General features: G+C 42.8%; 2 protein-coding genes across 7 annotated transcripts in view; both read right to left on the reverse strand.

Moving 5' to 3' along the window:
• Nucleotides 1-13,939, reverse strand: part of LOC5518243 (cadherin-23) — a 30,319-nt gene extending 16,380 nt beyond the window's left edge. Inside the window, exons 1-15 of one of the 3 annotated variants that reach the window (XM_032362886.2) lie at nt 13,729-13,939; nt 12,864-13,246; nt 10,376-10,516; nt 9,470-9,768; nt 7,866-8,133; nt 6,845-6,970; nt 6,213-6,340; nt 5,847-6,004; nt 4,305-5,203; nt 3,778-4,098; nt 3,299-3,413; nt 2,416-2,590; nt 1,863-1,962; nt 1,201-1,515; nt 364-977 (exon numbers count right to left, since the gene is read on the reverse strand). In XM_032362886.2, the coding sequence (XP_032218777.2) occupies nt 364-977; nt 1,201-1,515; nt 1,863-1,962; nt 2,416-2,590; nt 3,299-3,413; nt 3,778-4,098; nt 4,305-5,203; nt 5,847-6,004; nt 6,213-6,340; nt 6,845-6,970; nt 7,866-8,133; nt 9,470-9,768; nt 10,376-10,516; nt 12,864-13,239 (4,035 nt within the window). In that variant the 5' untranslated portion in view covers nt 13,240-13,246; nt 13,729-13,939. Of the gene's footprint in view, nt 1-363; nt 978-1,200; nt 1,516-1,862; nt 1,963-2,415; nt 2,591-3,298; nt 3,414-3,777; nt 4,099-4,304; nt 5,204-5,846; nt 6,005-6,212; nt 6,341-6,844; nt 6,971-7,865; nt 8,134-9,469; nt 9,769-10,375; nt 10,517-11,431; nt 11,571-12,863; nt 13,419-13,728 lie in introns of those variants that run through there. The other 2 variants (XM_048728329.1, XM_048728331.1) reach the window with 2 other exon arrangements.
• Nucleotides 13,940-15,411: 1,472 nt separating this feature from the next.
• On the reverse strand, nt 15,412-22,880 carry LOC5518230. 4 transcript variants are annotated; one of them, XM_048729404.1, is made up of 6 exons: nt 22,680-22,830; nt 21,421-21,462; nt 20,062-20,386; nt 18,821-19,264; nt 18,437-18,529; nt 15,412-16,543 (listed from the first exon to the last, which is right to left on the reverse strand). In XM_048729404.1, exons 3-6 carry the CDS (start codon nt 20,375-20,377, stop codon nt 16,200-16,202), a joined length of 1,197 nt encoding a protein of 398 aa, XP_048585361.1. In that variant the 5' UTR covers nt 20,378-20,386; nt 21,421-21,462; nt 22,680-22,830; the 3' UTR covers nt 15,412-16,199. The 4 variants fall into 4 exon arrangements, with proteins under 4 accessions (XP_048585361.1, XP_032218826.1, XP_032218825.1 ...); XM_032362935.2 differs by lacking the exon at nt 21,421-21,462 and having other exon boundaries at nt 18,821-19,261; nt 22,680-22,880; XM_032362934.2 differs by lacking the exon at nt 21,421-21,462 and having other exon boundaries at nt 22,680-22,875.
• Nucleotides 22,881-24,115: the final 1,235 nt, after the last annotated feature.

A 24,115-nucleotide genomic window follows, 5' to 3' on the forward strand; every position in this document is an offset into this window, starting at 1 on the left:
CTAAACTTTTGAGACTAATGGCGAACTTATGAAAAAACTTATGGTTACGGAGGAGTTGTTTTAACAATAACAATTTAAAAATAACAAATCATCACTCGTTTTTGTGTTAACTAAGAGTACACTGCTTCCGTAGATTATGAAGTACTAGACGCTAGTTTTAAATTCGAAAATAGAAAACGTGTTTAATGTTAAGCAAGACCTCATAAGTGTGTGAATTTTCAAAGCGCGCGAAATGACAATAATGCTGCGTAAAAATACCCAAGTTTGCAGTATTTCGTGCGTTATCTCGTTGTCTTTTTTCGTGTGTTTTCGGGGAATAAAAGTCACACATTTAGCTTTTAATCTCATGGGGGTCAGACTTACCCGATCCATGGCAAAAGCCATGTTTTCATTCCCACTCAAGATTGAGTAAGAAATCTTTCCATTCGCCCCAGAGTCCGCGTCTGTCGCGGTCACATAACACACAGCGACCCCGGCTGCCAGATTTTCTCCCACGGTACACGTGTATAGACTCTTTGCAAACTGCGGCGGATTGTCATTGACGTCATCCACCATCACCTTGACAACAGTAAGCGACGAACGCGAAGGCGTCCCACCATCCTTCGCAGTCACGGTAACCATGTATTGCGTTTTCTTTTCGTAGTCTAGTTGCGTCTTGAGAGTAATCAGTCCGGTACTGGTGTTAATACTAAACACGTCCGTGTTATCGGACAAAGCATACCGGACATCACCGTTTGAGCTGTCGTCAGCGTCCGTTGCTGCTACCTGTCCGATCTGATGTCCGGGGGATGAACTTTCGGACACTCTGAACACGTACGGCCCCTGGAATATGGGGGAGTTATCGTTGATGTCCTGTAACGCGATGGTGACGCGGGTACTGGAGGAACGAGAGGTGGACCCGCCATCCCGAGCCTCGACCTGAAGTGAGTAGGAGGGCGTGGTCTCTCGATCTAGTTCTGACGACACACGGATAGAACCTTGGGGGGCAAAGACTTGGTCAGATACTGATAGTGTTTTTCTGTAAAAAGACTCGCTGACGGACTCATGCATATCATACCAAACCATAAGTAATACAATTAACTGTCAAACACACGCTTTCCAAATACGTTGACACTGGCTACATAATACAGGTTTTACTGCGCGCTCATACTCTTTTAGATCATTATTAGGGTTTAATATACCAAAATTCTTAACACGTACCTGAGTTGGCGTCGATATTGAATGCTCCTTTCACATTCCCCGAAATGAGCCTGTACTCTAGTCGACCGCGGGGGCCTGAGTCCAAATCCGTGGCGGTTACCGTGACAACCGTTGAGCCAATAACAGTGCTCTCTGGAATCTGCTTGCTGTAGTTAGATGGGCTGAATACCGGAGAATGGTCGTTGACGTCTTCAATGAAAATCGTGACTTGCGCAGTGTCATACTTAACTGGCACGCCCCGATCACGTGCTTGCACTGTCAGGTCGTATCGGGTCTTGTTCTCGTAGTCCGGAGACTTGGCGATGGAGATTATTCCTGGTATCAAAAGAGACTTTCAGTTCATTTTCGATGTTAGCACATTTAGAGAATAGTGGCATATTTTCTCCTTTTTGCTGCATTCTCTCTCTTGATTTTTGGGCCAGAAGCACGTCGAAACGTCGGATAATATACTGCTCATTTTGCCGATTCTATCTTCTTAATGTGCGATATTATTTTTTATTCATTTTTTATTATTACTTATTTTGGAAGCTGAGAGCGATCTATTAGAAACGGGCATAGCCAGATCACGGACACGCTCTGAGGGTCATGGACACGCCCTAATGGTCATGAACACGCCCTGATGTTCATGGACACGCCCTGATATCATCACGATGATTGCTCACCTGTACTTCCATCGATAGTGAACACTCCGTCATCATTGCCTTTGATAATTCCGAAGACTAACGCACCATTTGTTGAGCTGTCCCGATCGGTGGCGGAGACCTATGGATCACATAACGAGTTAAAATAACATACAATGAGTTACAATGAGGCGGGGGTTGGCATGCACGTGTATAGCAAGTGAGGGGCGTCCCTACTCCCCTTCTCTCGGTCTTCAAATATATAAAAGCATTGTTTTTTTATTAAAGCGCCATTGCCGTCAGTTTACTTCCGGAGGGCCGACTGAAACCTCAACCGACATAAGACCAAAGAATCCGAGCTATTTAACAGGCCATCCGTCTCATCGATCACATCCTCAAAGAAAGTTCCAATAGATTAAAATATTTTTCGCGTTTTCCGTTAAATATAATTAAAGATTGTTACATAATCGACCGTAAGTAAACTAGTGACGCTTCCGCTTGAAAGAATCTAAAAACCTTAAAGGCGTTTCAAATGGCATCTCTTGTCGCATCACCCCTTATCAAATCTTGGCTACTCTTGGCCTGTACAACTCGCCTGAATGACTTGAGTTCCTGCTGGTGTATTCTCCTTCACTCTGCTCTGGTACGCCGAAGGGCTAAAGACTGGTGGGTTATCGTTGATGTCATTAACGTTGATGAGCAGGTGGCTTGTATCGGTCAGCGGTGGTGATCCACGGTCAGTGACACTTAGCCCAAGTGCGTATGAAGACCTTGCGAGTAAAGATAATTCAATGGTGAATGATTTTTTTTACTGAATTATATTTAGACATGGTGCAGCCATTGCAGTATTTTAATACTTAAAAGTCAAAACGCAGAGATGCCACGGAAGAGTCTTTGACTCCATCCTCGTACCCAGAGACGCGTGCCACGCGACACGTTCACAAAAACGTCACAATACGATAATGACACGTTCACGTAAACGTCACGACACGATATTGACACGTTCACGTAACCGTCACGACACGATATTGACACGTTCACGTAAACGTCACGACACGATAATGACTCGTTCACGTAACCGTCACGACACGATATTGACACGTTCACTTAACCGTCACGACACGATATTGACAGGTTCACTTAACCGTCACGACACGATATTGACACGTTCACTTAACCGTCACGAAACGATATTGACACGTTCACGTAAATGTCACAATACGATATTGACACGTTAATTTAAACATTACAATACGATATCTAACCGTTCACGTAAACGTTCACAATATGTTATTCTTTAGCAAAATTTAATTTATTTGATTTAACAGTGATTAAAGTGGATTTAGTTCTCTACTAAAATTTAAATCAAACCCCCCATTAAATATACAACCTTTTGCCTATATTATTTTTTTGCGGAACTAAAAGATTCGTGACAGTTTGTAACGACGACACGTAAGACACAAAACATGTCACGCTACCTTTGTTCAAAGTCGAGGGACCTCGACACCGTGACCACCCCCGTGACAGCGTCAAGGGTGAAGGCGTGGTTCGTGTTGCCGCTTGTGAAGCTGTACCTCAGGTCAGCGTTATTTCCTGTAAAGACACAACCGGTCAATAATATACGCTATTCCGAAGTCGAGGCTAACGTTTTTTGGCCGCCCCTTCGTTAGTTCTTCTCGGCCGAGAATTTCAAAATGGCAGTCAATTTCAAGATGGGTAAAAGAAACAGACCCTATAAAAGGCTGAACTTATTAAACAACTAGTAAGGACCAAAGGGATCGACAGGGAACCACATGAATCACGAACCTAAAAAAAGCTCACTCTTATTCTTCTCACTTAGACCCTGAAACCGTTACCATAGTAACTCACCCTTATCCCTGTCAGACGCTGTAACCGTTGCCATAGTAACTCACTCTTATCCCTGTCAGACGCTGTAACCGTTACCATAGTAACTCACCATTATCCTTGTCAGACGCCGTAACCGTTACCATAGCTGCACCAATGGCGACGTCTTCGTCTACAGAGGCCGTGTACTGCGCCGAGGAAAAGACAGGTCTGTTATCGTTCACGTCCAGTATCTCTATCTCCACGGTGGCCTGTCCTGACCGAGAAGGTGACCCTCCGTCCTGCGCCCGAAGGGCCACTTGGTAGCTCGCCTTCGTCTCACGATCAAACGCTCCCTTTGTGCGGATCACACCTTGGGAGTCCACGGTGAAGTAGCTTGTGTCTCCGCTGACCAGACTGTATGACAGGCGCGCATTTATGCCGACATCCAAATCTGAATAAGGTGATAAGAGACCTAGTCAGCAACGTCTTGGTAATTGATTTTACTCGATATTTAAAGATAAGGTTTGTGAGGAGATTTCAAAATATTTATTTAAAACAAAGTTTTCTGCTTCATTGACTTAATTCGATAGAATGTATCGTAATAGCTTTCCCAAATCAACCAATGGAAATGGTTGCTTTCTCATCATATCATCTCACCTACGGCCGTTAACTGTCGCACAATGCTTCCAACAGCCACATCTTCGTAAACTCCCGTCTTGTACACACTCAGGGCAAAGAATGGGGCGTTATCATTTACATCATCGACCGTAATCTTTAGCGCGGCAATGGCGATTATATTGCCATCACTTGCTTCAACAACCAGATCATACGCTGACTTGGCTTCACGATCCAACATTTTATTCAGGGTTAACCGACCAGAGTTATCAATCGTGAATATTTTCTCCTGCGAGTCGCGGATCCGAACCGAGTACAACAAGGAGTCCCCGTCGGGGTCCGTGGCTGCTAGAGTGACGATACGCGTGTTGAGCGGGGCGGATTCGAGAACTGTAGCACTGCAATCACCCCGCCTTGTGCAGTCGTCCTGGAACCTCGGAGGCTCGTTGACATCAAGGATATTTATGACCAGCGGTACAAAAGTAGTGTGCTTCCCGTCAAAAGCGGAAATCCTCATCGTGTACGAGTCCTTTGTCTCGTGGTCCAAAGGAGTCACCGTGCGAATCTCACCAGTTTTGCTATTCATCATGAATTTATTTTCACCCGAGAACAGAGAGTACGTGATAGCCGCGTTCGTCCCACTGTCGCGGTCGGTTGCGGTCACTATTGCGACTTGAGCCGCAGGTGTGTTTTCCCGGATGTTGAATACGTATGAATTTAGCGGGAATTCTGGTGCGTTATCGTTCTCGTCTTTCACATCAATCACCACGACTGTTCGGCCCTTGTGACATCGATTTGCCGCATCTTGCGCTAAGACGGTTAGCCTGTAGCGCGATTCGGACTCTCGGTCAAACTTCCTTCCCGTGGTTGTGATGCTGCCGGTAGAAGAGTCGATCGTGAACATGCCTTGGTCGTTTCCATCCATGATGGAATATCGCAGGCTGAAAAAAGATTAATAGTATATCTTACTATTTCTTGAATATAATATAGCGTAACGTAGAACATCGCGGCGCAAGATATCACGGTGACCGGGTCTTAATCGAGGATGCCAAATGCTGTGGAACCCTGTGGTCGGGGTACCCTGTGGTTGGCTTGCCCTGTGGTTGGGGAACCCTGTGGTTGGGGAACCCTGTGGTTGGGGTACCCTGTGGTTGGGATACCCTGCGGTTGGGGTACCCTGTGGTTGGGGTGCCCTAGCCTTATCAAAACGTTCTCATATGATGCATAGTTCGCGAGCTTTGTGAAGCCTATGGCCTATACTGTAAGACTAGACTTACTTCGATGTCACACTTAATGACAATAATATAATGTTTTGCATTACTTAACATACGGCATGGCGTGACACACTGTGTGACATGTTGTGTGACCCATACTGTAGCAATATATTCAGTTGGAGGTCACACTAAATGACAATGATATAGTGTTTTGCATTACTTAACGTACGGCATGGCGCGACACACTGTGTGACATGTCGTGTGACTTGTACTGCGACAATATATTCAGTTGGAGGTCACACTTAACGAAAATGGCGGGACGCAGTGTATGATATGATCTGTGACTTGTACTGTAACAATAGAATCTTACTTGGGGCTCACACTGGATGACACTGTTATGACATTTTGCGTTGCCTGCAGTTCCTCTTTTACGCTTGCACTGTAGCTGTCTTTTGCGAAGAGAGTGTCCCACATGGAAAGCTTGAAGCTGTTGCTCGAGTGCTGTCCTTGCACCGCAACGAATACCAACTGGCAAACAGAAACAGGGTGAGACGGGCGGTGACGTACAAACGAACGAACGGAAGGACAGACAAGTACTAACGGGACGGACGGTGACGTACAAACGAACGAACGGAGGGACTAGCGGGACGGGAGAGATGGGCAGAGAACTTGTCCGACAGACTGAGACGGGCAGACAGAAAACTGACGGACAAGCAAATATATGCACCAATCATACCTTGGAACCTCGCGAGGGGAAATTCAGCCTTAGTGAGCGTGGAGAGATAGAGCTCTCGTTTTTGTATGACTGGGGGTCAAGTGGACCAGGATTTTTACTTGAAAGAGACACGTAGAGATGACTGACACCTGAAAGTGACATGAAGGAAACGGCATTTAGGCCTAGTGCACAAGAGATATAATAAAGACATACATCCCTCTTGGTTTATTTTCGCGTACAACAAAAAGTGCTTTTCCCACTTATCTTGTTATGTTACTAGTATACTTGACAACGTTAATAAGCTTCGGAGCTACGTAAGCCATACAAATCATCCTTATCAGAAGGTGGGTATAAGAGCCCACGACAAATTTGACGAATTTTGACGCTCGTATGAGCGAATTCAATCGCCGGCGATCAGACGTCTAGATATCGGCGAATACGCCGCCGCGGCAGAAGACAGACCTTGCGATTTTCAGTTAGCGATTAAAATTCGCTCATACGAGCGTACAGAATGAGCCAGATGCATCGCTTTGTCGTCATTTGCATGCATTTGCATTGAATACGGCTCATGGAAAGTACGACGTTTGTGCAGGGCCTCAGTGTATAAAAGAGTTCATTGGTAATAGTCTACTTGAAGATAACTTTTAACTCACCACTAATATCCTTGACTTCCACAGAGATGCCATCATTAGCTGAGGCGAACTCGGTCCTGAAATAGAGGAAAGAACCGGCTTCCACGGTAGAGATTGTATCGTCACATGCGCGAATCATCGCACCCTCTGAAAAATGAAAATAATACCATACGATGCAATAAGCTTTATTCGAGAAGGTTAGATAGCCATTAGTAACAAGGAGATTTGCGTTGGCGCGGTAAGGCCCCAATTGGGGTTAGTGGGAAAGGATGGAATGGAATGGAAAGAGTCGAAACGGTATGTTTTGTCAGTAAAACCAATTGCCGAGAGAAACATAGCTCTAAGGTTTCTCAATCTAAAGGCGGATTTTTTAATCAACCGTGTCCCAATCTCCTTTACCATCCTCTACCCCCCTTTCAATGATGAAATCACCGTCCCCTCCCCCCCTTCCATGATGAACTCACCGTCCTCTACCCCCCCCCCCTCCATGATGAGCTCACCGTCCACTACCCCCTCCCTCCATGATGAACTCATCGTCCTCTACCCCCTCCATGATGAACTCACCGTCCTCTACCCCCTCCCCCCTCCATGATGAACTCACCGTCCTCTACCCCCCTCCATGATGAACTCACCCTCCTCTACCCCCGTCCATGATGAACTCACCGTCCTCTACCCCCCTCCATGATGAACTCGCCGTCCTCTACCCCCTCCCCCTACATGATGAACTCACCGTCCTCTACTCCCCTCCATGATGAACTCACCGTCCTATACCCCCCCCTCCATGATGAACTCACCGTCCTCTACCCCCCCCCCTACATAATGAACTCACCGTCCTCTACCCCCTTCCCCCCCTCCATGATGAACTCACCGTCCTCTACCGCCCCCTCCATGATGAACTTACCGTCCTCTACCCCCCCCCCCCCCTCCATGATGAACTCACCGTCCTCAACCCCCCCTCCATGATGAACTCACCCTCCTCTACCGCCCCCTCCATGATGAATTTACCCTCCTCTACCCCCCTCCCCCTCCATGATGAACTCACCGTCACAAGACACCGCGCTCAGAGTGTCCACCCAGCTGTTCAAGTCGTTGAAATTTTCCAGCTTAAACACGTGGTCCTTGTCAGGGTCCGTGGCGATGTCGTTCAACTCGCGCTCGTAGTAATTCCCGATGCCGACACAGAAAACGTTGACGCCGGCGGCGCGCAAGTCATTCGCGGGTCCCAACGGGTTATTGCCGTTAGAGTAACCGTCAGTCAGGAGCACAGCGATCTTCGGGATTCCTTTGTCGGGCCGCATACCGTTAGCGACCTAAATAAATAAGTATTTCAGACATTTGTGCTTTTTCTGTCAATTATTAATATTTTCACTATTCGCGAAAGGCGTGAAATAATTCTATCATAGATTTGTGCTTCATTTGTACTTTCAATATTTGCAAGACATCATGTGACAACTACAGAGAGTGTCAAGTGACTATTGCTAGACAGAAGTCTAGCATCACGTGACAAATGCGCAAGAGTCTTACATCACGTGATAAATGCGCAAGAGTCTAACATCACGTGACAATCGTGCAGAAGTCTAACATCACATGACAAGTGCGCAAGAGTCTAATATCACGTGACAAATGCGCAGAAGTCTAGCATCACAGAAAAAGTGCGCAAGAGTCTAACATCACGTGACAAATGCTCAGAAGTCTAGCATCACATGACAAGTGCGCAAGAGTCTAACATCACTTGACAAATGCGCAGAAGTCTAGCATCACATGACAAGTGCGCAAGAGTCTAACATCAAGTGACAAATACTCAGAAGACTAGCATCACATGACAAGTGCGCTATCTAACATCACGTGACAAATGCGCAGAAGTCTAGCATCACATGACAAGTGCGCAAGAGTCTAATATCACGTGACAAATGCTCAGAAGTCTAGCATCACATGACAAGTGCGCAAGAGTCTAACATCAAGTGACAAATACTCAGAAGACTAGCATCACATGACAAGTGCGCTATCTAACATCACGTGACAAATGCGCAGAAGTCTAGCATCACATGACAAGTGCGCAAGAGTCTAATATCACGTGACAAATGCTTAGAAGTCTAGCATCACATGACAAGTGCGCTATCTAACATCGCGTGACAAATACTCAGAAGACTAGCATCACATGGCAAGTGCGCTATCTAACATCACGTGACAAATGCTCAGAAGTCTAACATCGCGTGACAAATGCGCAAGAGTCTAATATCACGTGACAAATGCTCAGAAGACTAGCATCACATGACAAGTGCGCTATCTAACATCACGTGACAAATGCTCAGAAGTCTAATATCACGTGACAAATGCGCAGAAGTCTAGCATCACAGGAAAAGTGCGCAAGAGTCTAATATCACGTGACAAATACTCAGAAGACTAGCATCACATGACAAATGCGCTATCTAACATCACGTGACAAATGCGCAGAAGTCTAGCATCACATGACAAGTGCGCAAGAGTCTAACATCAAGTGACAAATACTCAGAAGACTAGCATCACATGACAAGTGCGCTATCTAACATCACGTGACAAATCACTTGACAACTGCCATTACTTATGCCAATAGTCAACTCTTTGTTTTAACTTGAGAAAAGCGTTAAGGTATGTAGGTGCACAAACCTGAAAGATATTTCTCCCGGCGAGGTCGAGCGCGTCTGCTGTGTAGGTCCACCCGCTGCGGTAGTAAATCGCGTTGACGGCGTTTTTCAGGGCGGCCTTGCTACTATGGTGTGCCTTCAAGTTGAACTCGACCTGCGCCCACGTGCTGTACGTGATGACGGCCACGTGTGTTCCCTTGGGGCCGATATTGAAGAAATCTACAACATTCTTCACGAATGTTTTCATTTTTTCAAAGTTATAACTGCCAACACTGCCCGAGGTGTCGAGGATGAAGACGAGGTCAACAGACGTTTGGCAAACTGTGTAGAGAAAGAAGATAACTTAGCGGAAAGAATTAAATTTGACAGATAAAAATGCTGAACTTTAATACAGCTTATTTTTACCTAGCATTTTTTTTATTGCATTTAATTACGCCGACTACTACGAAAGTTTTTTAATACTCTCCATTGATTCTTATATATTGATTGTTCTGACGTTAGTTCAACTTCGGAACCCAGAATGTCAAGCCCAGGGTGTCGAGGTCAGCGTAACAATGCGCGAGAACATGCCAGAACAAGGCCGGCGGAGGGGAGGGGGGGGAGGTTGGGTTGGAGGGGCGGAAGAGAAGAAAAAGGAGCGAGAAGACGTCTTCTCTTTTCTTTCCCTTCCATCCTTCCCCCCTCTCGCGCGTCCCGCGACCCGGGCCTCAAAGCCCAGGATCAAACCAAACTGGCGTAAAGGTAGAGTAGAGTTTAGAAGCAGAGGAGATAACGTGGTATTTTTTCACTCCCACCCCCAGCGTCCAGCGTGGACACCGGAAAGGGGGGGGCATGCGCGAAAGCTCTTTGTACTTTCTTCCTAAACTTTTTACCCATGATATCTACCCCCTCCCTTTAAACAATTGCCTGCTTAATGTTTAACACTTACCGTCCCTGATGACACTGGCGTGGATGTAGTCGCTATTCAACGGGTAGCTGACCCAATCAAATCCGGACGCGAGAGCCAGACCCGCCAGTCGACTGAGCATGGAACGATCATTGTTGTCCAGCTGCAAACGAAGCGCTCGACCTAAAAACGCGGGTCGAACGATTACTCAGTTTTCCAGTAAAAAGCAGTGAAAGGAGATGCGATAATTCTGATAAACGTTTTACAGACAAACATTTTTCCACCCATCACCAATTAAAAATTGACCGCCATCTGTCTCTATAGAAAGTGATATTAAAAATTGTCGACTTCTAAACCAAGAGGTGAAAGTAAACAAAGTTTTCCAAAATAAAAGAAATCATTTTTAGCCACTTTATGAAAACTGGATTAAGGCGCACTATAGGTAATATAGGATCTGCTTACGAAAAAGCTAGATTAAGATAACTTATTCCCGGACCAGAAATGGATTTGAATTCTTTGGATCGCGCAACAACGAATTCGGCTATGATTCATTTTGGGTTGTTACATGAATCGAAATAACGATTAAATTTCTGTTATCTGGTTATACGTTGACTGTAAAAAGCTAGGGTATATTTCCAGCCGCCGCTTGGCTTTATAGGCTCATAGAAACGAGCTGGAAATCGAGCCTAGAAAAGCTACCTCGGAAAACATCAAAACTGCTAAGAATAAACCAAAAAAGAGGCGACATCGATAAAAAAAGTATATCCAAGCAAGCTTTCTATAGGGTAATTTGAAGACAATTCTAAAAATCGATACCCGATAATCCTGATCCGATACCCGATCCCCGATAATCCTGATCCGATCCCCGATAATCCTGATCCGATCCCCGATACCCGATAATCCTGATCCGATACCCGATCCCCGATAATCCTGATCCGCTCCCGTTTTCCAGGAGCCCTGATGGAGCAAAAAGGTGGCTCAGTGTGTTAGCGCGCCAACCTCATGGGACCTCTCGCCTCTGCTAAAACGGGTTCGTTCCCCGGTCGAGAAATAGTATCTTTCTGTTTCTCGGCCCTGAATCTGACTTGTTGAACGTACGTGAGCTTACTAGAAGCTTGTGCTCCTCGGCCCCAGGATTGAACATTCTATGGCTAACGCTCGAAAGTACAGCAAAACTACTCCGTTTTCACAGAGGCGTAAAACATGCCATTTCATCCTAGTGTTTATTTCCCTTCTTTAATACTTATATAATTTTGTCAAGCGCTTAGAAAGTAAGCAATAGGCGTTATACCAATGTTTGATGTATCGTTATTTTTGGTTTGGCCATATATGGTAATGCAAAACGCGCGCGCCACAGGAAGCCCTTCAAGACTGTAGGGGAAAGCCCCGTGCGAATAATTAACCTCGAGAAATAGCGTCATCGTCCCAGAGGGGACGATAATTAGATACGGAAGTTGAAGCTTGTCTCGGTTAAACAATCACACAAAACTTTCTAATCATTGCTATTCTAAATCTAAATATATAAAAGCTATTGAATCGTAAGGTGAGAGTAGAAAGTAAATTATTCCTACAGAACAAAAGACTTCAAGAACAGTCTGATAGCATTGCTATAAGCAAAAAGGATACAACCTTAATGAAACAAAAAGCTGACGCTGAGTCGTCATTCTATATGTATATACACAAAAAAAGCAAAATGCTTTCACGTTTTGTCTGGGAGGAGAAAATTTAATCGATGTTAAATGCACAAGGCTAAACCTCGTACGAGTGGGTTGAAGTATTTTCGAAAGTTTTCCTTGGTTTTAAAGGACAAAATGTTATGTGAAGTTTTTCGCTTGATAATCGAAAAAAAGCTGGATAGCTCGTGATAAGCCCGTGTTAACTTTGCTAAGTCACAAACTAAGACAAAATAAACAAAACCAGTTCCTTGGAAATTACTCTTTTCTGTGTTATCATCTAAAATTGAGTAATCAGTACATGGTACCATGTCCAGTAAAGAAGGTTTCCCATTTGTTGTTAAATCATTAATTCGTATGCAACTCGCCCAAAAATATCGAGTGGTAAATAGTCAAACCTAAAGATAACAAGTTGTAGTCAATTGGCCAATGGATCAATAAAGATTGCGATTCTTGAAAACACACAAATAAAGTGTGGTGACAACAATGTGTGAACAACTATTTTGGGCTGCTCTAGAACTGGAATAATTTACACTAATATTTATTCGATGATACAACATTACGCCTTAGGCGAACTGCCTAAATTAACCTTAAACGAAGCAAAAAAAGTGTATGCCGTGTCTTTCATGTTTTTATAAAGGAGAGGAGAGCAGAGGAATTGTCAAGGGTTGTGTTTAACGCCTTCAAACCAAACTTGTTGCGAAATCATTAATAGTTTGTGTCAAGTTTACTGATACAACAAAACATTCAATTAACGAGATTATTAGAACTTTCTAAATGGTTCACTTAGGTTGCATCTTGCTACTAGTTGTGTATATGAACGCGTATTTAGGGTGCCAGGAATCGTTAAACTTTACCTTCATAATGCAACGAAGCAGGGTCTTGCGCCGTTCTCTGATCAGTCCATGCTTTAATAACTTTAAGTTTTCTACCTGCCCACTCCTGGCGAACTCGCGAGGCCAACACGTCGAGTTTACTTTTTGCCCTTGCAGTCGTTCGACGACAATCATCATTTTCAAACACTACTTCAGTGTCTGCATTGCGCACTAAGATCTTCCGAAATCGCGCAGAATTCCTTAGAATGACGTCCCGAATTCCTCCGCAGACTGATACCTCTGTCTTGGAGTACGGGTAGCTCGAACCTTGCGAAAGTGAACTTGGTAGAGCCACAGCTAAGGTTCCGAAAGAAGCCACGCAGAGCTGTAGAATTAGCGCTATGGCGAGAAGACCCATATTGCCTCTGAGCAAATAAAACAATGTCAGTCTTCACCAAGGACTTGGTCAGACGAGGAACTTCGCTTTGATTACTCCCCCTTTCTTTTACAAGTTCATAACCGGTACTCTTTCTCTCTTGTAACCTTTTTAGGCATCAAGCAAGTCAGTCATGCAGGGACTTGTTTGAACTTTAGCATCTTTCGGGACATGAAACACGAGACATTTGTCACACAATTACCCTACGGCCGACATCAGAAGTTTTGACAAGTGATCTATAAGCCGTAACCCTTTTGAACCACATTTTAAGATTTAAAGGATTACATCTACTTTTCGCATGAGAGAAGGGAAGCTGAAATACTTTGGATAAGAAACTTTCTCAAATAAGGCGCTATAGCACAAGGAAATAAACACTGGCTCTGCCCACTTCCGGTTTTACCCAAACTAGCGATTGACGTATGAACCCCCGTTTCGAAGTTAAACAAACTCCCTCGCAAAACTTCGCCTTACCTTTAAGAGCTATGTGCCGCACTGTTCCTCGATCCTCGTGTGATTTTAGCAAGAAATCGCTGCCGTATGAGGAGTGTCCGATTTTAAAAAGGCTAATGGCTTAGGGAGACTCGGAGGAGTTTATTTAAGTGTATAATAACAATAGATTATTCCATATAAGGCGCGCGATAACAACGCAAGCGATCGTACTTATTGCCCCAACAGAAGTGATGCTTTCCTGAAGACCGAATAAAAACATTTGTCACTTAACGAGTTATCAGAATTCTATCATAACATAATCAGTGAATTATGTCAAATACTCCTAGGGCTTACTTAAAGCCGCATTGTCACCAGTTTACTTCCGGTCGATTACGTAACAAATCTCCGATGATTTTTAACGGAAAACGCGAAAAAATATTTTAAAATATTGAAAGCAGTGTGTCTATTGGAAGTTTCTATGAGGTTGTGATTGATAATTAAGAACGGATGGCCTGTTATATATCTCGGATTAAAATAGATTCTTTTGTCTTTTAACGGTTGAGGTTTCCGTCGGACCTTCGGAAGTAAACACAAAACATCATAAAAGACTATCAACCTGGAAAATAAAGAGCAATATCAACAACTGCAAAAGACTTCCTCTGCACAACTTCAAGCTGGGATGAAATATTCCGGACAAAAATAAATATCCCTAGGAGCATCGTTTACTGTCTTCATTATTCAAGATATAGGTGTATATAAGAGGGTGCCGCACCCTGGCAACACTCTGATGGGGCCTTCAAGTTCATATAAAATAATGAACTCACACACTGTTATTCCTTGTAGGTACACGCTCTCCTCTACATACCCGAGACACCAAGTATGTTTAAGATCTTAGGTATCCTACACAGCCTTATCCAAAAGTATCCTTTTTCATGAACACATTTCCGCGGGGCACGCGCGTGTGCACATGTGTTCCGCGCGTGTGTACATGTGTTCCGCGCGTGTGTACATGTGTTCCGCGCGTGTGTACATGTGTTCCGCGCGTGTGTACATGTGTTCCGCTTCTTTTTTGTTGGAACTCTCACAGAATAAGCTGACATATCTCCTCTCCTTATTCCCTGTCTTTAGTGGCGGAAAGAGAAATATTAAAGTAGCAAAGTTAAATGGTAATAAAATAAGTACAAGAATTTTATTTTGTTTATTTTAATAAACAAAAAAAATGGATTGATTCTCTGCACACTCAAAATTGAAAATCTAAATTTCTAGGTCCATTATAAAACCGTATTTATCATTAATGAGGTGTTTCCTCATTTAGAAAGCAAAATATATACCGGCAACCAAAGAGAACATAAGAAGTTAAGTTTTGTTAAGATCCGTGGGGTCTCTCATCAAAACAGACGGGTGTGTTAGCCCTAAAGGATGGCAGTTTGGGTGTGGTCAACAGCATTCAGGTGTCCTTAATTGCCGTCCCTAAGACGACATCATCGAGCGCATCTCTCTTACTTTATACATGCCCAGTTGTTATTTGGATTGGTCCACTAGCGTGGGACCCCCTAGGGATAGCACAGGCGAAAAAGAATTGAACTATCACTAAGGGATAGCAGGTAGTAGAAGATTATCCTCGTCTAATTTTATGGAGAGCTCCCCCCCCCGTCAGACAGCTACAATTATTATACCCCCCCGTTTTTGCTCTAGTTGGCATATAGTGAAAGCACTCGTTAGGGGTGTTTTTTTTTTATCTTTTATTCCGATCTCGTTTCACTACTTACAAAAAGAAATGCCTCTGCTTTTATGGTTTGTACAATGCATAGTTATGGATTATTCTTTCTCAGTATCTAAAACGATACATTATTATAATTGTATACACACGAAAAAGAATATTATTTTATTTCCATGTAAGTGCAGAACTGGGTTAAAAGTGGCTGAACAGGGGTACATGTCGCTCTGAAATATTGTACACGACTAAAAGCCATGATAAGCGGGGCAATTTTCCTGCAACTTGCAATGCAACAATGACAAATTAAAAAGATTCAGGTTGCAGGGAGATAATATACGGTGCAATTTTTCACGCAATATTTAAAGAAGTAGAAGAGTAAAAACACGCAACAAAAACTTACATTGCAAATAGGGAATGTTACACAGGTAACTTTCTTGCAACTCTCAACACAACAAAAATTACGTTGCAAGTTGCTGGAAAAATTGCCTCTTGTCGTAACATGTAACACAAGTTCAGCCAGGCCTTAGTACAAGAAATAGCATTTGATACTGTAGATTCATTAACCAAAATGGTTACAACAATATATATTTACAAAATCTTTGTAATCTTTGTTTATCGAGGGTAGCATATTAAACCGAATATACAGTTTTCTAACATATGGCCCTCGGTTAGTAAGCAGGGATCATACATATAAAAATGAACAGTCATAGTAATCAAAGCAATATTAGCTAATGGATGATAACTAGAAAATGTGTCGATTATTTACATAAGTATAGAATATTTATCTTCATCTATTTCACTCTCCCTTTCCTTGCGTGACCGCAGTCTGATTTTCTCTCTTTGCACTCTCCTTGCGTGACCGCCTCTCGTTGATTTCGTCACCAAACTGGTAGTTCAGTTTCTGTCCGTCCACGTGTTTGATAATCTTGCGCTCGTAGTAATAGCGAATAGCGCGGCTCATCTTCTCATACGTCATGTCGTGACGGTTCTTCCGCTGCCCCCAAAGTCTCGCGACCGCTTTCGAGTCCACGAGGCGGAACATGCCGTCGTCACGTGATACCCACGTGATGAATTTAGGTGAGTATGCTTTGTTGTCCAGGAGCTCCTCAAGAAATTCCCACAAATGAATGGTCTTTTTCACTGCAAGAGAACCCACCGGTAAAGTGAATAGTGAAAGCGATTTTTTTACTGGTTAACAAGTCAATCGATTGGCCAGGACAAAATTTGGACGGCTGTTTATCCCGGCCAGACAAACTTTGTCCTCCTAGTGCGATTAGGCCCTAAGTTAACGCGAAAGGAGGGAACGAAAGAAAATATTATAATGCTTATGAAACGAGGGATGGATAGAAATAAATATAGGACGATTTAAGAATAACTTTCGTGGGAAAAAGTTTTGGGATGCTCATGAAGCGGAAGAATAAAGAACCGGAAGTTTTTAGTGCCGATAATAATTATCATGCATGCGGATTGCACTTTGAAATGTTATGAAAATATAATCTTGGAAAGCAAATAAACATCAGAGAGACAAGAATATTTGATTAAATACCAGTATTTTCAAGAATTATATTGCACCTTTTTTTAATTGTTATTTATAAGTTTTTGATAGCGAGGCATCGTGAGTGTCGGCATTTGGTTATAATTAGGGTCAAGTGGGGGTCATATTTCGGCTTGTAAAAAAGTCGGAGTTTATTTGCCCCTAAATTTTATTTCACATATCAAAAGTAGAAATGATGCTCTTTTCGATGAATGCAAACATTTTTGCCAAATCCACATCTCATCGGCGATATTACACGGTTATTTCAATGCTTTTCAAAGTCATCTAAAAACATAAAATAAAATCGCGTAAAATAATAAGGTTCTGACAGAACCCAAACTTCATTTTTCCGAGAAATCTCGACGAACTCAGACCGCTGGTCTTAATATACGACTGCGGGGGAAATACAGTGGTTGAGTCAGAAATTGGGGTCAACTAAAAATTTCTGTGATAGTAATTTGAAGAACCCGGCGTGGATAAATCATTTTTACATAACAAGCCATAAAAGAAAGTCTTTACAGATAGGATATGCTGCTTTTCATAGGAAGCGGAATGTTTTAAAGTTATTTTTTGGCATGTTTGTATTTTGTGAATGAAAGACCTATCATATCATGAGATCATGCCAGGGGTGTACTCACGACTACATGAGGAAATTCAAAACTCACATAATATTGCTTTCAACAAAAGCCACATCCTCTTAATATTTTGCATCGGTAGTAGAAGGGTTGTTCGAGTGTATTACTCAGTGTGCTTTTGTCATTCCATCTCCTCGGCCAAACCGGCTGCCTAAAATGTGTCGGTAAATATCCGCTCGTATGAACAAGGATTTCGTGGTGAAATACATGTTTGGTTGTCAAATGAATATTAATTTTTAGGGGTGATGTTTACCGGAAATGAGATTTATAGTGTCAGAGTCATGTGTCGGAACCGCAAAATGTGTGATGGAAGGTCAAAAGTTTGGTTGATCTGGGCAAAGCTGTGCTTTTGTTTATGCTGTATTCCTTTCAGTAGCAATCTGAAGTTGTGTATTTGTTTTGGAATCTGTTTATGGGTTTAACGCCGGGCAATGTAACAAATAGAAGTATTGTGTTGGAATTTAATATTTTTAAAGTCACGTTGTTTAGAAATCGAGTCGCTGTTAACCCTTAATTATGCTTCAAGAATTGCAAGTATTTCTTCTGCTTTCCCTTTGTCCATTACCGCAATTCCTTGGGGTTGATTTCGGGGACTCCTCGGTATCGTTTCGGTTCCGAGGATCAGTTGGGGTACTTTTGGGGATCATTTCGGGTCCTGGGATCGTTTCGGCTCCTGGGATCATTTCGGGTCCTGTACAGTGTTCTACGCCAACAAGAAGGTATACAGAAAGCTTATACCTTCACAAGGAAAAAGTCTAAACAATTACTTTATTTTTCACGCAATGCAAATTTGACAAGAAAAGCGAAAAATGCGCGAAACATTTTAGTACAGCACCGCACGGGGCCCAATTCTACCGCGCGTACCTTTAGGTCTGTGGACTTTCTTATCGGGTTTAGTAGCAGAGTTGAGGGGTTTGGACGAGTTGTTAGCTGGCGCACACCGTCGAGTCGGTTTTTCTAAAAAGTAAACAATATGATATTAGCACGAAAGAAGAAGCAAACACTGCTCCAAACATATACCACAGGCATTTTTATATGACAAAATTGTAATACGCACTTGTAATACTACTGACAACTACCGGAACACTACCGACAACTACCAAAACACTACCGACAATTACCGAAACACTACTGAGACACTACTGACAAAGGAACAAAGTGAGTTTCATCGAGCAAAAAAGGGCCCGTATTGGATCTCATGACATAATAAAATGTCATTATTTCGCTTGAATACGCGCAAGGTCTTACCAAGATAAGTCCAGTCTAAGGCTGGTGCTTCCTTCTCGACCTTGTCGCCGGTGATATCGTTGATTCCTTGCGCATGCGCAGAACACGTTCTCTCAGACTGTGTCCCTTTGTCCTCTCGTTCGGTTCTCGTCTGTGCAACAAAGCAGTCATGGCTGATGTCTGTTATGGTCGGGTTAACGAGGTTATCCATTGTGCCTTTTGTGGTCGGGCCGATCAAAGGGGTTGTTGTGGACGTAGTACAGAGGGAGCTTGGGGCTAGGAGGTTCTGGATTCCACACGCGGTCGGATTAGCCAGGTAGCACATGGCGTTTTCTGTAGTTGCGCAACCTAAGGTTCGTCTCGTGGTCGATATATTGTGGTTGGTCGAGCTAATCATTGCGTCGTTGATTAGATTGTGGTCTTCGAGACTATTTGCTGGTCCGTTTATTGAGGGAGACTCTGCTGCTGAGGAAAACACGGATACATTAATTGAAAGTTGTGCTAGACAGATAAGCCCTAGTACAATTATCACAAGAAAGTCGTTGCTTTCGTTAACGCTGCTTTCGTTAAATTCCGGCGGTATCACAAAGTGCGTCAGGTATTATTAAGTGTGCCAGGTATTAAAAAGTGCGTCAGGCATTCTTAAGTGCGTCAGGTATTACCAAGTGCGTCAGGTATTACCAAGTGCGTCAGGTATTACAAAGTGCGTCAGGTATTACAAAGTGCGTCAGGTGTTACCAAGTGCGTCAGGTATTACAAAGTGCGTCAGGTATTACAAAGTGCGTCAGGTGTTACCAAGTGCGTCAGGTATTACAAAGTAGGTCAGGTAATATTAATTGCGTCAGGTATTACAAAGTACTTCAGGTATTATTAAGTGCGCCAGGTATTACAAAGTAAGCCAGGTATTATTAAGTGCGCTTGGTATTACAAAGTACTTCAGGTATTATAAAGTGTGCCAGGTATTACAAAGTACTTCAGGTATTATTAAGTGCGCCAGGTATTACAAAGCGCGTCAGGTATTACAAAGTGCGCCAGGTATTATAAAGTGCGCAAGGTATTACAAAGTGCGCCAGGTATTATTAAGTGCGCCAGGTATTACAAAATACTTCAGGTATTATAAAGTGTGCCAGGTATTACAAAGTACTTCAGGTATTACAAAGTACGCCAGGTATTATAAGTGCGTCAGATATTACAAAGTGCGTCGTGGTAGAGAACGCCTTCGCAAATCGTATACGATCGTATTCACCCTAAACAACACTTACTTTGTAGCTCTGCTTCGGTCTCCATGGCAACTGTCAGAATATCCTGCATGAGTGTCTCCGTCACACTGACGTCATCGCCACTCGAGAAGTCCGAGTCACTAGCCGACATATCCGGACTGTTGCAAAGCGAAGAGAAGTCTGAGGTTGTTTCCAAATCAGGACTACTTTCCTGTTCGCAATCAAAAAATTTCGGCAGACACGGGAACCCTAAGTCACTTGTACCGTAGAAGTCTGGGAAGGAGCCGGTGAAGATCCCGGTTTGAGGGATGTAAGAGTCGTGCAGGAAAGGGAGCTCGATGCTTCTGTTTGACATCATCTGGACGTCCTGAAATATTAGAGCAGAATATCATCAGTGATTTCTTTCACTTTCTGGTGCTGGAAATGCCATTGAGACATAAATTTCTAGGGCTAAATTCCCATGACCCTGTTATTGGAAGATGAGTCACATTACCTACCCAATTCGCTGATATTAGGATGTATTAGTATAATAATTATTAAAGCGTGCTAGCATAGCTCTAACACCTTGCAACTCATGACCGTATAATAAGTCATACCATACGCTGTTATAAGTAAAGACAATAGTTATTATTTAGTTAGAAACTAAATGATTTGCTTTCATCTTAACTAACATTGCATTCAAGATATGCTTTTTATTTTGCCTTTTTGTATCATGCTTTATTTTTGCTTTTTTATTTTAAAAGTCGTGTAATAAGTCTCATAAACGTAAACGAGATAGCAGCAATAGCGTTTCGAAAGAGTAAACGAAACAATTCAAAATACACGGACGAAAAAAACAATTACTACCGCCCTTAATTAAAAAATAACTAACCGGTAGAACGAGGTTTTAATTCTGCTGGAAACCTTGGGTGGTGAGGTTTTCGTTATTTCGTGTAAAATCGAATTCTGGCCAAATGCATATTACCTTTCGAAGAGGACCCAGTGATCGTATGAAGTCTCCCGACTATCGAAAGTCTAAACAATGATGAAATCTGACGCGAAGAATATTGGACCTTCACTTCTACTTTCATATTAATGGCTCATACGATGCATGCTCGTCTACTTTGTTTCTCAGAGACGGAGGAAATTATTGCTGAAGAAGCAATACCAAAAACATGCGGAAACACTTAAATGGTTAGTATAAGCTGTGATATAGGTACAAGAGCGGAACAAACGAACTGAACGCGGAAAAGCATTCTCGACCAGCTCGCCTCATCTACGGCACTAAATAGAACACCTCGGTAACTCCAACAACTACCGGCCAGACAAGATAGAAAACCTCGGTTACTCGAACATTTACCGCACTAAACACTATATAAAACCTCGCACCAACCAAGACCACCGTAATTCTAGCATACTTACCGCACCAGATAGAGCACCTCAGGAAATTGTGTAGCCAATAAACTAGACAAGGAAAACAGACAAAAATCCTATAAAAACCGTTGCGACAAGGCTCGCAGCTTGCAACTCATCAAAGTGGTATTCATACCTTTGGACGCTTCAAGTTAGTTAACCAAAGAGCGCAAGCACAGATTTATCCACAAGCCGTGTCATACGTAGCAACTCTTATAGCAAAACAGGAAACGTAGGCGAAAACAGCTTCAGCTATTTTGACAATTCCCTTTTAGCTTTTTTTACGTTACGTGGCTTCAATAAATGTGCTATAAGTTGAATAAAATGACCGAGAATTGCTCGTAACTCAGAGTAGAAAATTGACTTGCACTAGACCGCCCTTTGCCAAATACCCCCAGAATGCAACACGACACCGACACAGTACACTAAGTTGCTTGTCGAAAGTTTCTTATTTTCAAAATCTGTGATGTGCGTTTTTAAAATATTAAGGGATTTACATATAGACATAAAAATAGTCTGATATATCAGGCACTCTTCAGGCCCGTATCTAGGGGGTGCAGAGGGTGGGTTCACACACACACACACACAACGGCGGAAATTACATTTCCGGTTCGCATTAGATGTGCTGTTCGACAAAACAAAGCATAAGCGTATTAGATAAAAAAAAGTTATGTCATAATTCTAAAATTTAATTTTTTTTTCGTAGCCAAATCCGATAATAACGTCCCGCGGAGATACTGTAATGGCTTAATCCCGTTTTGTTTTGGGGTGGTCAGATTCTTATCAGAACCCCCCTCCCCCGAAAAAAATAGGTCCATTTTTCAGATTTCATCCCCCCCCCCCCCCTGGGGACGGGCCTGTACTTTCAAAGTGCTTTTTTCTTGTCATATCATTGAAAATGGTGGGATAAAGATAAATTCTCAAACCTTTTTTTATGGGTTCGAGCGCATTGTAAATTAAGAGTGTAGAGAAAAAAAACGGCTGGGAAAAGAGAAACATCTTATTATCGAAACTTTTTGGTACTCGAATTTAGAATATTGTGCAAAAATTCAAATAAAGGAAGGCACTATCTGGTAAATTACGGTATAACACTGAATTGTCTAAAGACCCAGCTATTTCTACTCAGGTTACCCAAAATTCCAGCTAATTGGAGCTGTTCTTCGTTTTCTGCAACGGTTAAGCTGGGCTTAAAATGACTCTGATATTTTCTTTAATGTTTTTTGATTGACATGCAAGATGGCAACAGTCCGTCAGGGTGGTGTACTTACATCATAGAGACCTGCTGGGCATCCCGTAAATGACGAGCACAGGGAGAGAACACTGCACATTGTGAGACCAAGGCGAAGCGAAACCAAGTAGGATCACACTAGCTTTACACTAGCCCCAAAACATAAAACACTGGCTCTACTTTGGCATTCACTTACTCGAAGGGAGTGAGTTATAAACCACACGATAACAAAACAGGGTGATAAATAATCATCGAGTTACGGGTGATTGGTTAGACTTCCGGTTGATGTGATTGGTTGATCGGTTGCCTTTAAGTCAGCATTCAAGCGCTTACAATAAACACAGGTCAAAACGTCATCGAAGCAATTTCAGCAATGCACTGTAACTAAATAAGTTTAAAATGTCTTGATCGAATTGATGCTCCTATTTTCGTCTAAAGGCTTCGGCGTAAAAATGTTCGAGATAAGGCTTGTAGCTTTATCCATGGAAAGCATGTATTTTGAGTTCTAGGATGCGTTCTATATCATTTTAAGGTTTGTTTATCTAATAAGAGTCGATAAAAATCCCCGCTAATACGCTAAGAGACGTGCGTGAACCAAGGGAAAACCCCGTAGTGGCTTACGACTTCCTGTATTGGTGATGTCATGAAACAAGGCCAATTTGCAGATTTATAGCTGGTTAGAAAGTGCTTAGCAGTTTCGAAATTAAACCAAACAGTAAAAGACACATATTAATTGAATGCGAAATGCTGTCGCTGTTATATTTACCACGGTTGACTTGAGAAAGCTCCTGAAAATATGGTAAATTAAACTGTGTAAACGTGCAGGGTCAGTCATGCAAGACGGCTGGAACGCCGCTCAAACGCTCTTAAACGCGGTGTCAAAGACAACCATCGCTGTATCTGTCATTAAACTCTCTATGAGTTCATACGATGCGCGATTGTACACAGAAATGCGGAACCAGAACTCTTACTTTTGACGTTCAAGTGATATTTTTAGTTTCACGCTCATATGATGCTATTTATGGTTGGAGTTGGTTCGTATAGAGAAATGTAATCTAATGCTAAACTGAGGCCGCGACAATGAGCAAGGCAAAAGATGTAATAAAATACCCTGCTTATCATAGTCTACAGCAATCTTTAGATATGTTTAGAGTTACTTTCACATCAAAGTAAGCCCCGGATCACTGGGAGCCCTGTGGCGCGCGAAAGGCGCGATAATTTTTGGCCTTATTTGGAAAAAAAACTGTGAGCAGTCACGGAAAGTTGAGTGCTTCCATCCTGGGTGGAACGACCGGTTCTTCTACCACACGACCCAAGTCACGAGAGCTAGGGTACTTTGTCAGTGGATTCTGCATAAAATAAAAATTCCTCCTCAATTTGTGTTGAATATTGTACTTAGCCAGATTTTTCTACTCATAGTGCCAAATGTCCCGCCTCCCGATTCAGCGAAAACCTTTTGTAGTTGCATCTTGTTAT

The sequence above is a fragment of the Nematostella vectensis genome, chromosome 1, assembly GCF_932526225.1.
Source record: "Nematostella vectensis chromosome 1, jaNemVect1.1, whole genome shotgun sequence".
Lineage (NCBI taxonomy): Eukaryota > Metazoa > Cnidaria > Anthozoa > Actiniaria > Edwardsiidae > Nematostella > Nematostella vectensis.